The sequence below is a fragment of the Pangasianodon hypophthalmus genome, chromosome 5 (genome assembly GCF_027358585.1).
Source record: "Pangasianodon hypophthalmus isolate fPanHyp1 chromosome 5, fPanHyp1.pri, whole genome shotgun sequence".
In the NCBI taxonomy this organism is placed as follows: Eukaryota; Metazoa; Chordata; class Actinopteri; order Siluriformes; family Pangasiidae; genus Pangasianodon; species Pangasianodon hypophthalmus.
This window is the reverse complement of record NC_069714.1, coordinates 1,979,414-1,998,823: the sequence shown is the minus strand read 5'-3', so window position 1 is coordinate 1,998,823 and position 19,410 is coordinate 1,979,414. Positions and strand designations below refer to the sequence as shown.

The window sequence follows — 19,410 nt, the reverse complement described above, 5'->3', positions numbered from 1 at the left end:
GAACTTCATCATGCAGCAAGACAATGACCCAAAACACACTGCCAACACAACAAAGGGGAAAAAAAGTGGAAGGTTTTAGACTGCCAAATCAATCACCAGACCTTAACCCAATTGAACATGTATTTCACCACCTGATGACGAGACTGAGGGGAGAAACCCCCACAAATCCCCAACTGAAAAACCTGCAGTACAAACCTGGAAAAGCATCACAAAAGAAAAAAATCTAACAGTTTGGTGATGTCAGACCATTTTAAGCTCGAGGTTATTAAATATGTATAGAAAGAGGTTGATTGGTGTTATATAAGTCATAATAAGTTATAATATCATAATAAGAAATATTAAATAACCTTTCCTTTCTAAATCATATCTTCAGTTGCTAAGATATAATTTTTTGCAGTGAACCTAAGCTCAAAATCAGTAATCAGTAATATGACCCTTTAGTGTAAAAAAAGTAATCACTTGGTATAAACAGAACCACAAATGAACTAAATCTTGAGCCTATTTTAATAAAGCAACCTTCCGTTTAGTAGAATTTAGATATTTTGCATAGAACAGAAATGGGACAAGTAGGCTTGTGTCTCACATCTGATAAGTCAAATGTACTGTATTTTGTGAACTCATATTTTTCCCCACTATAAAGCCATTACATGTTATATTATTATATTATATTATATTATAAGCCATGTTATATTATACAGTATATACTGTATTATGTTATAATTTCTGCATTATCCTAATTGTACTTGCAGACCAAACACTTCGGTCATTTTAACTCACAAAACAAGACACAGTTTCTATGAAGCAGCTGAGTAGAAATCAACAATTGTTCCCCCCAAATTGGCCAAAATAACAAAAACATAATTGCCCTTGTAAAACAGCTTCCCCCTATTCCACCACTGCTGGATTCATGACATTTGCCTATGTGATATCACTTTTATTCATATTTTAATTCATTCCGTGTCTGTGGACTTCTTCAGCTCACACCAGTAAAGCTAACGTCAGTGTAAAACATGCGCACCTATAGAGGAATTGGTAAGACAATAGGTAGTTGCCAAACTGGATAGGCTATTCCCATTACAATTACTGTTTAAAATGTTCTGGCCAAATTACATATTAACTAAATTATATCTATTAGCAACTGCTAGGTAATTCGCTTTCAGGGCAGTTGGATTACAAAATATCTTATATTATGAGATATGATCTGGCAACTCCAATAAAAGTGCATACTTTTAATCACTAATGCAGCATCTAGTGCAGCACCACAGTTTTCGCTTTCAGAAAATCAGTTTCACGACTACTTACCAAGATAGCCGATCATTTTTTCTTATCAATTTCACTACTAAGCAACCTAGGACAGAAAACACTCTTAATATACTGTATTTGACAATTTTGTCCCCATTTCTTACTAGAATGTTAATAACAGGAATAAGCTAAACATATTCATCCTTCTTATAGCGTTTAGCCCTGCTAGTGTGCCCAGACCTCTTGCTTTCAAACTGAGGACGAAGTGAAGATGGACGTTTGGCTGCTTGTTTGCTTGGCACTATTACTCCAGAAGAGGGTGTGCGATATGCTGAATATGTCAGACTCTCTTTAGTGGTTGAGCTGAAATAATAAAAAATGTATGTATAAATTTCATACTTACATAATAACAACATGTTTATCTGAATATGCTGTAAAGGCGCAAAAAAATAATAACATTAAATTATGAACAGGATATTATATAATGGACTTAGTGCTGACCCAAAATGTAATAAAAATGTTACAAGTTGTCTAACATTTCAGTCAGTTCCTTAGGTTTGATATTAGCTTGATGTAGATAACTAAAATATTGGTATTTTTAAAAAAGAAGGCAGGAAAACAGACAATGGGATAATCTAATAATGCCATTATATAAATAATGAACTACTGAATCCAAGTAACCTTATTGCAAATAGGCTAATAATAAACCACTATAGACAGCATAAGCCTCTATACAGAGCCCACTATAGTTTATCACAAACAATTTTTGAATAAATTGAAAGAAGTTATACCTTGAATGACAGCCCTCCTTTCCTGCAAAGATGCTGTAAATCAGTCCCCCAATTATGAGAAGAACTGACCCGCTCCACCCAATATAGAGTGCTGTTCCAAGCTCAAACCTTTAAAGATGGAAAATAAATTAAAACTGAGAACATGAATTACCTAGAGGAATATTTAAAGTAACTTTGAGAACAATAAGCTCGAACAGACAAAATAAACTTTAGCTTAGGATGTTACCTGGGTGTGAATTGCCTGGGGTATTTGGGGATGGGGGTAGGATGGGGGATTTCCCTGCCACTGCTCTTGATATCCACCCCTCTGGTCAACCCAGTGGGGATACACTGCCAACCTTTACTCACTTTTTGTAGTAACAGAATATGGTGCTACAAGTTATCATTGTAACATCACAGGTGCCTTCTCAGGCAAATCCACGGCCGCTTGCATGGTCCTTTATAGTGCCTCAACCTCAATCTAGCAGAGATGTGCGGCACCTGTGCACGCTGCTACTTAAACCTTTGGGTTTTGTCAGTCGGCTTGCGAATGTAACGTCTGTGCCGTCTAACAGAGTGTTTTTTCTCTGCAAGGTAATTTGGTTGAGAAGCGAAAGCTCTATTTCTGAGTATAGGCTTAGTTTCTATTGAGGTTCAGGACCAGTGTTAGGGTTCTCTAATGTATATATATATATATATATATATATATATATATATATTTTTTTTTTTTTTTCAAAGCTCTCTAAGCATCGCGGTTTAGCAAGGAATAGTCCACGCTGTCATGACGAGGGAAGGCGGCTCCCTTGCTTTCACGACTGTTTCTGGCTATTTATTTGGCCAGTATGGAGATTGCTCTCCCTCTCGCTGCAAGACAGTGTGTGCCGGGGCTTGGTGGCGGCAGTTCACACCCCGCTACTAGCAGCATTAGTCAAGCTCACGTCTAAACCACGCTCTGCTGCTCCGTAACAGACTATACCTTCGAGTTTCGAACCGTGGAGGCCAGCTCAGGCTGGAATGACCTAGCTCTCCAGTCGGTATACATAAAGACAAAAGACAAGCTGGTGGATTGTGATCCTCCCAGGGATTTAGAGGCCTTGTACCGTCTTTCCATCCACCTGGACAATCGTTTGCGAAAGCGATGGTTGGAACATCGGTTGACTAGGGCATTTCAGCGTGTGTGTGACTGCAGGTTCCCCTAGATCCCACTGGGGACTCAGAGCCCATAGAGAGAGCAATGCAAATGTGGTAGTGCCCATTCAGTTGGGTGCCACCGGATTACCACAGGAGGGGGGCTGATCACCGTAAGTCACCCCCGTTCCAGGGCTATGGGCAGTCGGGCCATCATCAAGCCCTCTGCCCGCATAAGACACTAAAAGGCAAGGGCCCTCCCAGATAGGGGGAACTGGGTTGTCCCTAGATTCAGTCCCTCACCCTTCTGGCCTCTTCCTGTTGGCCAGCCTTCTTTGGGGAGAGGGTAAACAGGCTAGCCTCCAGGCATTTATTGATCCGGGGGCTGCAGGCAATTTCATAGATGAGGTCTTAGCCTGCAGCCTGGGGTTACCCCTGGGGGCCCTCTCACATTCTCTGCCCATTTCTGCACTGGATGGGTGACCACTAATCTCCGGCCCCATAGCCTTCCGGGCAGTACCGATCCCCCTACGTATAGGGCGTCACACAGACACTGCTACTATACCACTATACATCACTAGGGTTACTGAGCTATGCCTCATGTTGGGCTTTCCCTGGTTGCGGGAACATAACCCCCGGATTGACTGGACTACTGGCTCTGTCTCTGTGTGGGGTTCCCTATGCCCACAGAGTTGCATCAGGAGCATGGGCAATTACCCCCCCCTGTTGTTACAGAGCCGGTGGACCTGTCGGGGGTGCTGGAGGATTATTGGGACCTCCAAGAGGACTTTTCTAAGTGCAAGGCCCAAACTTGGCCACCTCAAAGGCTGTTCGATTGCACCATCAACCTGCTCCCTGGTGCAGCTCCCCCTAGGGGCAGGTTATTTTCCCTCTCCTCCCAGAGCATAAGGCCATGGATGAATATATCCAAAAGGCTTTATCTCTGGGGTTTATCCACCCATCCTCCTCACCGGGGGGTGCAGGCTTCTTCTTTGTGAAAAAAAAAAGATGGAGGCCTGCGCCCATGGATAGACTACCGCAGCCTAGACATGGTTACACAGAAGGACCAACACCCCTGCCCCTGACGAATTCAGCCTTCAATTGTCTGCGTCAGACACACAGCACTTGTGCCCATCGCTACTTAAACCTCTGGGTTTTGTCAGTCAGCATGCGGACATAAAGTATATGAGGGCAGTGGTAGCTCAGTGGTTAAGCTGTTGGGCTACTGATTGGAAGGTCATGAGTTCAAGCCCCAGCACTGCCAAGCTGCCATTGCTGGGCCCTTGAGCAAGGCCCTTAACCCTCAACTGCTCAGTTGCATAAATGAGATAAATGTAAGTCGCTCTGGATAAGGGTGTCTGCCAAATGCCGTAAATGTAAATATGCCAAGTAGAAGAGCGGTTTTTCTCTGTGAGGTAATTTGGTTGAGAAGCGAAAGCTTTATTTCTGAGTATAGGCTTATAGAAGTGTTAGGGTTAGGGTTCTCTAATGTCTATATAGATATATTTATTTCAAAGCTCTCTAAGCATCACGGTTGAGCGAGGAATAGTCCATGTTGAATGCTTATTAGAGTAGTGATGAGGGAAAGCAGCTCCCTTGCTTTCACAACTGTTTTGTTCAGGCTATTTATTTGGCCAGTACGGAGACTGCTCTCCGTCTGGCTGCAAGATAGCAGCGTGTGCCGGGGCTTTAGCGCACTCTGCTTACAGTTTACTTGGCCCGTGTATAGCCTAGTGGTTAGCATATCAGCGCAGGGCACACGACCTCCTTGGTTTGTGCCCTGCTGCCAGCAGCACCAGTCATGCTTATGTCTAAGCTGCACATGCTCCTCTTTGATTAAAAACATCACTTTTTGGCCAAAAGAAGAAAATAACTAAAAATAAAAAAAGATTAAATATGCCTCCAATTAAATGTAAAAATCTAACAATTTTACTTTCAGTTACCATCCTGGACAGGGTCAGGTAAATCCCAGAAACACTGGGCATGAAGTGGGGATATCCCCTGGATGAGATGCCAGTCGATTGCAAGGCACAATGCAGACACACATTCACACACTCATTCACACACACTAGGTGCAATTTATCTTAGTTCTCACTCTTTCCCCCTCTCGCTATTTTTCTCTTCTCTCTTACTCTGTCCGTCTGTCTGTCTGTCTCTTTCTCTTTGTTGAGCTACACATCTACGTGTTACTCCTGATGCCTGATGAGATGCCGGTTATCCCGATTCTATCCAGCCTCCCAAACCTGCCACCCACTACTTCTGTTTGGGGCCTCTTTCACCTGAGAATCACTCTCTGCTGCTGAGGATGGCCCCACATGTAAAGATTGTAGAACATAGCCTAAAGATTGCTTTGGATGATACACCGATATCCCAAAGAAGGCTATGGACGGTCTCATTCAGATAGCCTAAAGTTTGCACTTGCTAAAAACACTTTATGCCCAAATCTCATTCATCATTCAGTGGATAACTTCACTTGGATACTACAGGCTTAAAGCTAAAAACTCCAATGAAAGAAAAAGAATGAATCTGATGCTTGTACTGAGGATCCTTTCAACACACTTAGTAATATCTGACTTTATAGCATAAAGTTGTGGAAGAGTAATTACTCATAATCACACTATCCAGTGTTAGAAGAGCATGGGGTGCCTTTTGAATCTGGTTTCTCTCAATGTTTCTTCCTCATGTCTTCTCACAGTTTCCCTTCCCACTGTCACCCTTGGCTTGCTCATTAGGCATCTAAATCTATATCAAGATTTCTGTAAAGCTGCTTTGTGATAATGTCTATTGTTAAAAGCACTATGTAAATAAAATTGAATTAAATTGACCCTGCAACCCTGGAGCTGTCATACAGCAATGCTACCCACTGCGTCACTGTACCACCGGGCCTTTTTTAGCATTTTTAAGCAGCTTTACAGAAATATGGAAATTCAGGATATAAGTTTTAAACTTAAACAATTGTGAAACTGCAATTGAAGTCCTAAAAGCTATCACAGCAATTGTAGTCCTAAGCCATCTTTAGGACATCCTCAGCAGCAGCGAGTGATTTTTCAAGTGATGAGAACTCCAACCAGAAGTAGGGCATCAGGATGGATCAGGCAGGTCCGGAGAGCAGAAGGGGTCAGGATCACTGGTATCTAAGGAGTAGCATGTGTAGCTTGATGGAGAGAAAGAGAGCGAGAGAGAGAGAGAGAGAGAGAGAGAAGGAGATAGATTGTTAGGTATGGTAGTTGCCTTGTAATGGTTAAGGACAATGTAGGGACAAGCAGGGACACCAGCAAGACTAGCTAAAAGGGAGAGCCAGAAGGTAACACAGACATAAGGACACCCTGGGACATAAAGCAGCCAGCCACTCCAGCAACAGCATCCAACCTTCCCAGTTCACCACAAGACTATATGCCTGTGAACCCTCTAGATCTGCTTCTTTACCTAAGAAAAAACTATTCACAAAAGGCTTGACTAAATAAATATGTTTTCAGCCTAGACTTAAACACTGAGTCTGAGTCCTGAACACTAAGTGGAAGACTGTTCCATAACTGTGGGGCTTTGTAAGAGAAAGCTCTGCCCCCTGCTGTAGCCTTCACTATTCAAGGTACCAACAAATCGTCTGCACCTTTTGATCGAAGTAGGCGTGGAGGATCACAAAAGACCAAAAGTTCGCTCAGGTAGTGTGGATATTATAGGGGTGATATAGTCATATCTTCTGGTTCTAGTAAGGACACCTGCTGCTTCAGTCTGGACTAACTGGAGTTGTTTAAGCATCTGCTGGAACATCCAGACAGTAAAGCATTACAATAATCCAACCTAGAGGTAACAAAAGCAGAACTAGTTTTTCTGCATTATGTAGTGACATTATATTTCTTATCATTATTTCTGAGATGAAAGAAGACTATCCTAGTATTATATCTATGTAAGCTTCAAATGAAAGACTGGAGTCAATAATCACTCCAAGGTCTTTTACTGGTGCACGAGATGAAACAGAAAAGCTATCCAGAGTTACTATGTAACGAGAAAGCTTACTTCTAGCTGCATGTGGTCCAAGTACAAGTACTTCTGTCTTGTCAGAATTAAGTAAAAGGAAGTTAATATCCAGTGTCTAATGTCCTTTACACATTCCTCAACTTTATTAAGCTGGTATCTCTCGTCTGGCTTTGCTGAAACATACAACTATGTGCCATCACATAACAATGGAAGAAACATGTAGGTAAGGGATCTAGCACACAAGCTGGTGATTTTGATTAGGAAATTAGTGAAATTATTTCGTTCTCTCGTAGGGGAGTAAAACATTCTAATCGCTGATCTGATATGGTTATATTATATATCTATGGGGTTAGTTATAGAATTGTCTGGTTTTAACTTTATAGTCTAAAATAACAGTTTTAAAAATAATAGTATGTGCTGGATCAAGTGCTATTTTATAAGCTGCTGAATAATGAGAAAGTGAAAATGAAATCAAATTTGCAGTGATTAATATGATAAATCCAACTAGGATTATTCATGCAGCAATATTCTAGACTCCTATAAGATTTTTTTTGAATACCTGTCATCATCTCATTCATATAAGTCTTTTTTATTTTTATTTTTATAATTGTGCTTTGCCTGTATTACATTTGAGAGAAAAGACATAAAAACACAGCTTGTACATCAAGATATCAAGATCAAGACACTACTGAAAAAAACCCATCTCTGACATTTCTACTCAGAGATGGAAATCTGCCAACCTAGATGTAAATTAAACACAGGTAATAATTTGGAATGGGCCACCTAGAAAATCACTTTTTAATCAGTTGCTTATCATGACTTTAAATGCGAGGAACTTTTCCCACATAAATATTGACATAACTTTTGAAATTAAGTCATCAACTTAAATGCCGGGGTCTTTATGTACTCCTTTGGATGATTGACTGCAGACAGCAAGTGTCGAATGACACAGAATTCTATAATTCTTCCCCAGTTGAAGAGGTACACGTCAAATTATAAAGCCCTGTGCTATATCACCATCATCAGGCTCATTGGGTATACCTCCTTTGACTGGTTAGTCTGTCTGATGACCTATGGTTTGGTCTGTATGATCCATTCTAGTGGCGAAGAAGAAGAAGAAGAAGAAGAAGAAGAAAATACTAACCAAAAAAGGGTTTCCATAATAATAATAATAATAATAATAATAATAATAATAATAATAATAATAATGCCTCAAACTAATCATTACATAAACACATTTTTTTACCAAACAGACCTCAATGCAAAAAACATCTTAGCAAATGAAGCCATCTTGAATACAGTCAAATGTATCTAGTATTTCCTGTTATAAGATTACAACAAACCAAATATAAGATTATTAAACCTATTTCTAAAGATTTTTCATTTCAAACTTGATATATTCTTGTTCTATTGACAGATAATTATGCTACTTTTAAGCATTTACAGTATTTCTAGAAAAAAAAGAAGAAAATTTAAAATTATCTACCAAATTTAGGAAAAATGTCTAGAAATATGTTTATTAACCTTATATCTGGTTTACTGTAATCTTATAATGGGAAACACTACATCATTGTGACTATATTCAAGATGCTTTCACTTGTATGAACTGCACATTTTATCACATTGTTGCCTTTTAGTCCATTTTTGTTTAGTGCATTTTTGTTAGCATTGGAAACACATAGAATAGTCAAAGATGCTTACTTTTGTGACTGATAGTTGGGATCAAGAAACTCTGAAACAACCTTATGTCCATAGATGCTGTAAGCAAAAATAGAACAAAGACCTAAAGAGGAGAGAGAATAGTCTTGCTATCAGCACAGAGAAACAAACATCAGTGTTTCACTATGGTTATTACTGAAACTACAGCAAAATTTACCTGATGTGAGATAATTCATCCCTGCAGCAAAGGTAACTCTTGCATTCGCAATTTCTGACCCACCAAGTTTAGTGCACTTCATTCCAACCAAGGCTAGAATGGATCCAAATATTCCCAGTAATATAGAGATGATAACTAGAGCTCGACACAAATGGATATAAGCTGTTTGACAGTAGAAAGTACAAGTACACAATTAAATTACAGTAAAGTACACATGAAAAAGAAACTTTCTTGAAAAACTCTTTGGATTTCATGGATTTCATGTGGATTTTTTGTTTATTCTACACAGTGAATGCTTTTAAGGTTACATTAAAGAAATTGGAACAAGTTGCTTAGTACCAAATCCTGCTCCCACTGTGGTATCACTGCTTTGTGTGAGGGTCAGTTTTGACTAGTTTAGGTATTCTCTACAAAAAAAATCTTTTCCCTTGTGGCCAGAATGGAGCTATAAGCAACACTTGTTGCATAGTCTGTGAAATGTGCTGCAGTGTCATAAGCCATACAGCCATCTACCTGCCCAGTTGTGAACCAGTGCCCATTCTGTGCACCATCCTGGCCCAAAGCCTCTGTCTTTCCCCGCCCATGAACCACACTGGGCATGGTGGTTGTCAGATTGAGTTCCTCAATGAAAATTATATGTGTTCCAAATGAACTGAACCACCTTCTTGTGGATTTCCCAATCCGGGTATAGGCTTGGTGTGAGACTGAAAATGTTGCACTACAAGTCATACAGATTTCATTTCGAGGATGAGGATGCATGCTGATCCCTATCCCTACCACTATCCCAGTTTTTCAGGGAGAACACCTAAAGGCTTACACTGAAGGAGAAAGCGTGTGTCACAATGCTGTTGTCACAAGTACTTACTCTGTGCATGTCTTTTAATTTGCCATGAGAACACCATTTACACTACTTTCATAGCTAAATATGGGCAGCTACTGAATGGTGTGCAGTCCTTTATTTATACTTTGCTGTCATTTGCTTCTGGTCACGTTCAGTCGTATAGTTAAGTTGCTCCCACCCCACACCAACCCTGAGCCCAGGACCCCCAACAAACAAAATATCACACTGGGCATCGCAAACCAATTGAAATAGCCTGGCAATCATGTTTTATTAGCAAATCCATTTACCCAATTTGGCAGAAATCTATAAATCTACACATACTTCCTTCATATCTAAAATATATGTTATATGGCCAAAAGTATATGGACACCTGACCATTACAGCCATATGTAGGCCTTCTCCAAACTGTTGCCACAAAGTTATATGATCATAATTATAAAGGATGTCTTTGCAATGCTGTAGCTTTTTTACCTTAAGAGGACCAAAATTTGTTCCAGCATGACAATGCCCTTGTGCACAAAATGAGCTCCATGAAGACATGATTTGCCAAGTCTGGAGTGGAAGAACTCGAGTGGCCTGCACAGAGCCCTGACCCCAACCCCACTGAACACCTTTGGGATAAACTGGAATTCCAAGTGTGTGCCAGGCTTCCTTGCCTGACATCAGTGTGTGACCTTCTTATTGCTGTTGTGGCTGAATGGACAAATTCCCACAGCAACGTTCCAAAATCTAGTGGAAAGCCTTCCCAGAAGAGTCTAGGTTATTTTAACGGCAAAGGGGGACTAAGTCTGGACTGGCATGTTCATCTAGCACATGTGGGTGTAATGTTTAGGTGTCCACAAACCTTTGGCTATATAGTGCATGTGCAATAGGAGTAAGGTTTTGTATTAAAATTCATATATACTTACTGTACATATTGTATAACTACTGCCCCATTTTCAGTTACACACAGTTTAGTTTTGGGGAATTATTTTAAGCACCATACCAATGAGGATTTCTGGTTTATTTGTAATTCATTACTTGCTATGTAATTACTTTAGTGTGTTACCATTTTGAATGTGTAAAGACAATTTGATAAACTGCTAAATATATAACAGCTGAATAAGCAGACTTACGTTGCAAAGCAAGCAATGTCGGAAACTCCTTGCAGTCAATCATCCCAGTTGAATCAGTGGTACAGTCTTTCCACAGGTTGGAATGGAAGTAATTGGTAGTGAGGACTGTAGATGCGACCTCTGAGAAAGTCCAGTATTCCATTGGCATGGTGGAACAAACCAACATCCATCCAATCACACAGGTCACAAAGCAACCTATTTCAGTGTACATTACAATTGTCCTGTAATTCATAGTTTTGATGTGCTGAATAGCAAAATAGCAGGTGGTAGTCACAGTTTATTTCAGGGTCTTGTCTTCAGGCAGATGAGATACAATCTACCACTTCAGCTGAAAGACTTTCTTCAGTTGAGATGATTGTGTACAGTTGTCACAACTAGTCTTCTTGTTAAGGGAGGGAGGAGGTGTTATGGTTTCCATCGTCTCAGATTTCAAGGACAGTATGACAATCAAGACTGTTTATTATAGACATATTTGTTATAAACATATAATAATTTGAGTGTGCTATTATTAGCAGTACCCATATGCTAGTGATGTTGTCCTTCTTAAGGCTGTATCAGGACCCTAGATGAATTAGCCTTTCAAGAAGACTCTTAAGAGTTATATATTTGTATTTAGTAGGCCGTATTGCTTATAGAATACAACACCAATCGACCTAGACCACATTATGTCCAAAGACATATTATGACAGGCCTCCTGTATCAGTAGGCAGCTAACCATTTGGGGCGAAATGTGTCACTGCAATAATTTCAGCATTCTTGTTCCTATAAAATATAAAACTGGGGCATCCAAACTACAGAGGTATATTAGATATAAAATAATAGATTAAAAAATGATCAGTTAATTAAAAGTTATCAGTTTCTGTAATAAAGGAGTATAATGTTAAGAGATATTATAAAAGAAAAAAAAAGTGTCAGCTAGACTGTCAGCTCAACAAAGCAAGTATTTTCATGCTAATGAAGTGCAATTAAATGCTATAAGCTGCCAAATATAGTGGTATAGAGGTGTTTGTCTATGGAGGCCAGGGGTGCTAGGTGGTGGTATGCACCATAAGCTGGTATTGCAATCTACCAAAAAAAACACATAAGATATTTACATGTTTCCCAGAAGACAAAATAATAACAATTTACACTGATAGTCTTGTTCAAAAGTTTACACCCCCCTGGCTCTTTCAGCAGGATAATGTGCCCTGCCACACTGCAAACATTGTTCAGGAATGGTTTGAGGAACATGACAAAGGTTCAAGAGTTCAAGGTGTTGACTTGGCCTCCAAATTCCCCAGCTCTCAGTCCGATTGAGCATTTGTGGGATATGCTGGACAAACAAGTCCAATCTATGGAGGCCCCATCTTGCAACTTACAGGACTTAAAGGATCTGCTACTAACAGCTTGGTGCCCAATACAAAAGAACACCTTCTTGAGGTCTTGTGGAGTTCATGTCTCGACAATCAGAGCAGGTGGTTTTAATGTTATGGCTGATCAGTTTTATATATATATATACATGAGGAAAAGACTCTGTGCTGTATATTGTTAGAGTTTGTATTGCCCTTTATTTTCTACATTTTAATTAACATTGAGAGACTGTCTGTAAGTAAGAATTTGATTGTACTCATACCACCTACACAATTACTTAATTACTTGTGATTTCCATCACTGTATCATTTGTTTTTAAATTGTGGGCCCTCCTGACTATGCTTTATAGACCCCTTGAATCATGGATTTTGTTTGAAATATGAAAAAACTGTTTTCAATTTGCACATGTCAGATGACGTTTTGTTGATGGCGTACTATAAATCTGTTACTTGTGTTAACATGTCCATATTTAAATCTGCAATAAAAATAATCCCTTCTTATGAAGACATTTGTATAATAAAGACTCATATACTGTTGACATCAACATCCCATTAGGTTCAGAATTGATATTTTTATTAATACAGTATAAACAATGTAATTTGTTTTGCAGAATTTATTAAAACTTATTCAGTTTTATTAAATCACTAGTTAAACAAATATGCAAGAGAAAAGTAAGAGCTAATGGCTTACGTGTTTGTTTCTGCAGGTTGAATGTTAAGCTGTGAAATGCAGATATCACCATGGGTTTCAGCTCACGTAATATACAGATCATTATCATGCCGTTTCATCTGAAGAATTGAAAACACCATATAAATTGGGACAGGGATTGTTGTCTGTCTCCACTGTCTCAGATAAGGATACTGCTGACTAAAAAATTAGGTGCCTGAAATGTAGACTTGTTTCAGGAAACTGCGTTGGATTGAGTACTGAAGTTGAATTATTTAAAATTTGCACACTGTCCTTTAATTGGCTTACAAGTCTTCTGATGTAAAATGTATTATTGTTTTTTTATTCTGTAATGGTGATAAGACAAAAGTCAGAGTTACAACCATTACAGTGAACTACAGTGGATATAAAAAGTCTACATCCATACATTTTCAAGACAAGCAGCCCCATAGCATGATGCTACCACCACCATGTGTCTGGTGTTCTTTTGGTGATAAGCGATCTTATTTTTGCAGCAAAAATATCTTTTAGAATTATCCCCAAAAAGTTCTACCTTGGTCTCATCAGACCGTACCACATTTAGCCACATGGTTTGGAGTGACTGTATGTTTCTTTTAGCAAAATTTAGGTGTGCTTGGATTTTTTTTTTTGTGAGAAATGGCTTCCATCTAGCACCCTACCCCATAGCCCAGACAAGTGAAGGTTGTCATCACATGCAGGAAATGATCAGTAGTTGCCAGATATTCCTGCAGCCCCTTTAACGTTGCTATAAATCTCCTGGCAGCCTCGCTCTTAAGATTTTTTTTGTCCTTTTGTCAATTTTGGAGGAAAGTCCCATTCTTGGTAATGTCACTCTGGTGCCCAGGTTTCTCCACTTGTTGATGATGGCCTTCACAGTGTCCCATGGTACCTCTAAAAATTTTTGTCCCATAGTACATCTTGGATTTTTTTTGTGCCTCTTTCGTGATCAGTACAGCACCTTTCAACAATTATATCCCATACGTTGTAAACTCTTTTGTGGACCATAACTTCAGCAGTCAGATGAAACCAAGAAGATGTCAAGAAAATCCTATAGAAAGAGCTGATCTTTATTTGGTGTTAATCAGAATCAGAATAATCATATAGAATAATACTTTATGGATGACAGCTGTATGTTTCTATTTGTTTTTCACTTTAATTTTGTGATTTTTTTTTTTATATCACACCAAAGCTCTGACATCATTTAATCTTGGTTTCATTTTTATATCATAAAAACCTGAAATTTTAACAGGGGTGTAGACTTTGTATATAATAACTTTTTTACATAAGAGTATATATAGTTTGTTACTTTCCACATCTAATGCTAACAAATAATATTTGCTGTGTTGGAAATATTGTCCATGCTTCAACATTCAAACAAAAGAATCTCCGTCAGCCAGAATTATAGAACTTCTTGACACTTGGCTGGAGGACATAGTTTGAGTTGATGCTGCGTCGTCTCTGTTGTATAATGTTTGACCTTTCTTCTGTGACTTGTATGTCTTAGGAGCAATGTATTTTCTTGAAGGAGAAATGTCTGTCTCTCTACAATACAAAGATAAAAAACACATAGGTGAACATCTCTGCATCTCAACAAAATGTACCCTTGAACAAAATGTACCCTTTCTTTTATCATTTATCTAACACTAATATACAAATTATAACATTTTTCATTAAAGATTCACCAACTAAAGTCCAAAAAATGAGTTCTTAAAAGGAGTAGGGACAATAACGCATAAGGAATGAAGGAGTGTACTAATTGGGTGAAAATTATTGAGATGAAAATTAAGAATCAGAAGAAATCTTAGCACTTGGGCAGTAGTTCTGGGCAGCTTTCCAGACATGGTCTTTCTCTCAAATGTCAGTTATTTCACAATTCCATTATATATTAAATGTTATATATAAATGTAAGTGTAAATGTGGTACCATTTGAATGAATTACACGATTACATGAACAAATAGTAGGTGAACACGACCATCAGACTGATTAATATTAATGAAATAATAATTGATAAATAATTCATTTATTTTAAATGTAATCATTTTAAATAAATTAATTTTATACAATGTCCACTTAGTATTGGGTTCATAATACACTCCGGGATTATCAATATTGAAATTAAATGAGATTGCTATGAAGGCTTAATGATTTATTCTGTAAAGTTTATTTGTAGGACTTTCATTGGATAATTTGTAGAATAAATGGGCAAAAGGACAAGCTATTTAAAGTGTTTTTTTTTTTAATTCTAGTTACACTACTTTCACTTCATCCCAAAGGTGTTCAGTGGGGTTGAGTAAAACGACCTGTGTACTGGCTATGCTCGGTGACTAGAAAAGACCTGCTCGTGAAGCTTGTTTTGCAGGTTGTATTATATGTTGATCATTTTGGTGAGCAGCCCTGGTATTTTATGCTCATATAAAGGACTAAAGGAGCTGATAGTGTAAGAGGAGTTTAACAGTAGACTGTTATTTCATGACTAGTGTCTAATGTGCACCTGATATTTTATAGTAATACAGGATGTGGCTAGAAAAATTGTATGTAAGTTTTATTTCCTTACCTATTTGCTGTGAGGACGCTGTAGAGAGTCACAGCATACAGAACAGAGCCCAAGATTATGCAACCACTGCCTATCAAACCAAAGAATACTGGAGGACCTATGTAATACCTATAGAAAAGACAAAAAAAACCAGCATTGGTGAATGGCTCCTCATTCTCACCATCTGTCTTACAACGCAGTTAATTTCTGGTTTCACCAAAAAAGTGATGTTTTGGTGTTTTGAGTGTGTATATTCAGTCTCCAAATGGTATGAGCTGAAAAATTATGAATGACCAGTATATGACTATATGAATCATATGACTATATGAATATTTGAGTAGAAAAAAACAGACTCATTAATACATAGAGAAAATCCAGTTAGCATATACTGGCTGCTAAAAGCTTACACCTTTATTTGTAATCAGATTAATATAAAAGTTTCCAGAGTCTGAAACGAAAGAGTCTGATGCAAAAAAAATTTGACCTGATTCTTTACTGTTGAAAAAAAAAAAGCCTGATATTATAAACAGAGGTGAATACCTTAGGAGGCGTGAATTATTCATGCGTGTGAATACTGCTGTTCCCAGTCTACTTGTGAATAAGCAGAAAGCAGCAAGGCAAGTCAGACCTTTGGGGAGAAAAATACAGCATCATGATAGGCATGAAAACATGCTTTTTTTTTATCTTATGACTTTCTTACCTCCAGCAAAATGAAGAACGGTTCCTATTAGTAATATTTTGCACTTGGTTTTCTTCCCTCCACCGATATATGTGCAGTCCATCCCAACAAAGCAAAACATGGCCGCGAAAAGTCCCAGAAACATTCCAACAAGCAATAAAGCCCGCACGGCCTGTATTGATCCTGTTCAAAAAAAAAGGGGGGAAATAATGACACTGGTGTCACCTAACGTAAATGAGTTAAGTGTGTGAATCATGATCCTTTTTGTTTAGACGTGTGTATTGTACAGCATTTTTGTATGACAGAATTTGTTACATAAATCCATTATCTGAATGCTTTTCCTTTTCAATAAATGGCCAAATTATGGAAAGACTTGTGGAAGGTAGCAATATTAAAGAGTTAAGTGGAAAAAAAATCAGATAAACTTGCGGAATGCAAATCTAAACTCAAATGTTTTTCGTTGATGATCACTCTTTGTGAGTCACTCTTGTCTTCAGTAATTGCAATGCAGCTGTTTACTCATCTAGTTAAGGACATTCCAAATTTTTCCCAGAAAATGACAGAACCGAGTTGCTTTAATAGGGTTTGCTGTTCTACTACAAGCTGAGGTGCCATCCAATGAGCTATTTCAATGTGCAAAAGTATAAAACCAAAACAATAAAAAAAACATTATCTAATTACTATTAGACTGCAATGTCTAATGCTTTTTAATGAAAAAGTGCCATGCAAGAGTAGAGGAACATTTCTTTTACCTGGTTCCTCTTTGTGTTTTATAAGGGGAATTATAAGAATGATTGAGTCACACTCTTAGTATTACTAAAACTATTAATATTATTATTATTACTTTTTTGCCATGTGGATAGCCAACAGTTTTTGCTCAGTATCACTGCCTTTCTTAGCCAAAGCAAATGACTTTAGCTGTGCAAAAATTTATATCACTCACTTCGCCATTGTCTCAATTATATGTTAGTTTCACATGGTTGTGGGTCAGATGGCCCATCGGTTCGACTTACCCTGTTCTGCCCTACTTCCAGGCCTCACAACCCACATGATGTCATAGTCCCTGCAGTTGGTCACATCACTGGTGTCTACATAGCAGTCTCTCCAAAGGGTGGACCAGTACCATGCAGCCTTAATGATCCAGGAGCCTCCTTGACCACCTATGTAGCTAATTCTCCAATAGTCCATTCCCACCGTGCAGGACACAAAAAACCAACCAAAAGTGGATATCAAGAAGCCAAACACTTGTATAAGCATTTTATTCATTGTAAAATCTTCTTCTTTGTTATGATTCTTTTAGCAGAATTATGTGAATGCTTAAAAGATGTCCTGTACTCTGGAGAATAACAGGTTTAAACCTGAGAAGATACAGCTTGTGGGTGTGTGTATGTGTGTTTACTAAACTCGTCTAAAGAAAGAAGAAGTGTGAGCGCAGTATGAGGTTTGTTGTCATGCTAATCACAAGGCATATTTACTGTCAATTCTAAGGAGCATGCATCCAACATAAAATGAGGGTAGTCTTACAGTTGTCCTTTTTCTCTGAAATATGATGAAGCCAATAATGAGAGACATGTATTACTCCTGTATTAAAATCGCAGTGCCTAAGTAAAAATAATCAATATTAATATTAAAGATATTAATGCATTTTTTTGGTTTATTAACAGTAAAATATTAAGAGGAATACTGGATGGGATGCCATAGCGGAGCAATGTAGCCAAGTGTGATGTAGCCACATAGCATGTTTTTGGGAGTTGAGTGGGAACCGGAGAACCCAGAAGGAATCTGGGTTCCTTGAATGCAGACATGAGGAAAACGTGTGTCATGTACCATATACTCCATATACCAGAATGCACCACAAACTACAAACATGGACTCCTAGGACTACCACACCCACACATGCATGTCACACATGATGTCATGTTCACGTTCGTCAGATTACTGATTACACACACCTGGTCTCTATTACCAATCACCTCTATATAAACACACTCCAAGCAGACACACTGTTTTCACAACTGGCCTATCAAGCCTTTATTCTGATTGCTGTTTATGGGTTTCATTATCGATTGTTTATCTCAGTTGTGATTTGTCCTGGTCTCTGATATCCTGATTGTTCATCGCCTGACCTCACGCCTGTCTCTTGACCTTGACCATGTCTAGTGTTGGTTTTTTTGTGTGTGTGTGTGTGTGTGTGTTTGTGTGTGAGTGTGTGTGTGTTTGCCAGTTTTTTTTTTTTTAAAAACCATTTATGCCAACTGTCACTGTCTCTGGCGCCTGATAATTTGTAGCTCCAGGCAAACAGTTCAGGAAGCAAGCTGAGGATTGAATATGTTTTCATTATGGCTGAAATAATTACTAACAAAAACAAACAAATAAATAAAAAACCCTGATACACAGCTGTCTACTGGATGCTCTAATGTGTTCGTTCACAATTAAACCACTACTTTATTCATCAACTGAGAAGTGCATGAGGTCAAGCACTAATTTCAGGTGGGAAGGCCTGGTGTTCAGTGGGGTGGAGGTCAAGGATCTGTGCAAGAAACTTGAGTTCTTCTACAGCAACCTTGGCAAATCATGTCTTCAAGGAGCTCGCTTTATGCACAGTTGCATTGTCATGCTGGAACAAGTTTGAGCCCCTTACAGTGAAAGGAAATCTTAATTCTACGGCAAACATCTGCAAGGACCCAAATAATGTATACTGTATCACTTTGCACATTGTCCTGTACTCTGATATTTTGTCCATTGTATTATATTATGCTATACTGGATTAAATACTGTACTATAGAACCACAATGGTCTATGTGAAGATATACACATATTGTGTATTTATTCCTTCCTTCCAATTTGCTCTAGCTATATGCACGTATAAGTTTCTTCTGTTTCAGTTCAATCACTATTATTCTAGAAAAGACATAAACAGTGCTAGTATTCTTTAAAATATAAATACAGTATCTGGTGTATTACTAGTGCCTAATAAGTGATGAAGATTTTGGCCTTTCCCACTTAGATTATATCTAGATTGTCCCAATAAAATAAAAACATTTCTGACATTTATCAATTTGCTAAATGTTTATTAATTTTTTATTAATTTAAGTTCAGCATTTGACAATATTGATTAAGACAGTTTAACAGGTAGGCTTGAAAACTGTTTAAATGGTCAACAAAGTGCTCCACAAAGTTCTGGACCCATATTGTGCTATGCAGAATGGA

At 38.3% G+C, this 19,410-nt stretch overlaps 2 protein-coding genes across 2 annotated transcripts; both read right to left on the bottom strand.

The window, feature by feature from the left end:
* Window positions 1-486: 486 nt before the first annotated feature.
* Window positions 487-11,292, bottom strand: LOC113524658 (claudin-10). Its single transcript, XM_026910997.3, has 5 exons — window positions 10,951-11,292; window positions 8,995-9,156; window positions 8,820-8,901; window positions 2,034-2,141; window positions 487-1,605 (listed from the first exon to the last, which is right to left on the bottom strand). The coding sequence occupies exons 1-5, from the start codon at window positions 11,180-11,182 to the stop codon at window positions 1,431-1,433; spliced, it is 759 nt and encodes a 252-aa protein (XP_026766798.1). The 5' UTR covers window positions 11,183-11,292; the 3' UTR covers window positions 487-1,430.
* A 1,572-nt stretch (window positions 11,293-12,864) lies between these two features.
* Window positions 12,865-18,385, bottom strand: LOC113524676 (claudin-10). The gene is made up of 5 exons (XM_026911024.3): window positions 17,214-18,385; window positions 16,222-16,383; window positions 16,062-16,149; window positions 15,543-15,650; window positions 12,865-14,529 (listed from the first exon to the last, which is right to left on the bottom strand). Exons 1-5 carry the CDS (start codon window positions 17,464-17,466, stop codon window positions 14,358-14,360), a joined length of 783 nt encoding a protein of 260 aa, XP_026766825.1. The 5' UTR covers window positions 17,467-18,385; the 3' UTR covers window positions 12,865-14,357.
* Window positions 18,386-19,410: the final 1,025 nt, after the last annotated feature.

Bases quoted from the DNA above. Each gene is read 5' to 3' on its own strand.
- LOC113524676 (XM_026911024.3), bottom strand. From the start codon at position 17,466: ATGAATAAAATGCTTATACAAGTGTTTGGCTTCTTGATATCCACTTTT. The intron at 16,384-17,213 runs GTAAGTCGAACC...TTTTTTGAACAG, and splicing joins TGGAAGTAGGGCAGAACAGG to GATCAATACAGGCCGTGCGG. The intron at 14,530-15,542 runs GTAAGGAAATAA...TTTGTATTGTAG, and splicing joins AGCGTCCTCACAGCAAATAG to AGAGACAGACATTTCTCCTT.
- LOC113524658 (XM_026910997.3), bottom strand. From the start codon at position 11,182: ATGAATTACAGGACAATTGTAATGTACACTGAAATAGGTTGCTTTGTG. The intron at 9,157-10,950 runs GTAAGTCTGCTT...ACTGTCAAACAG, and splicing joins GACATTGCTTGCTTTGCAAC to CTTATATCCATTTGTGTCGA. The intron at 1,606-2,033 runs GTATAACTTCTT...TTATTATTTCAG, and splicing joins AAGGAGGGCTGTCATTCAAG to CTCAACCACTAAAGAGAGTC.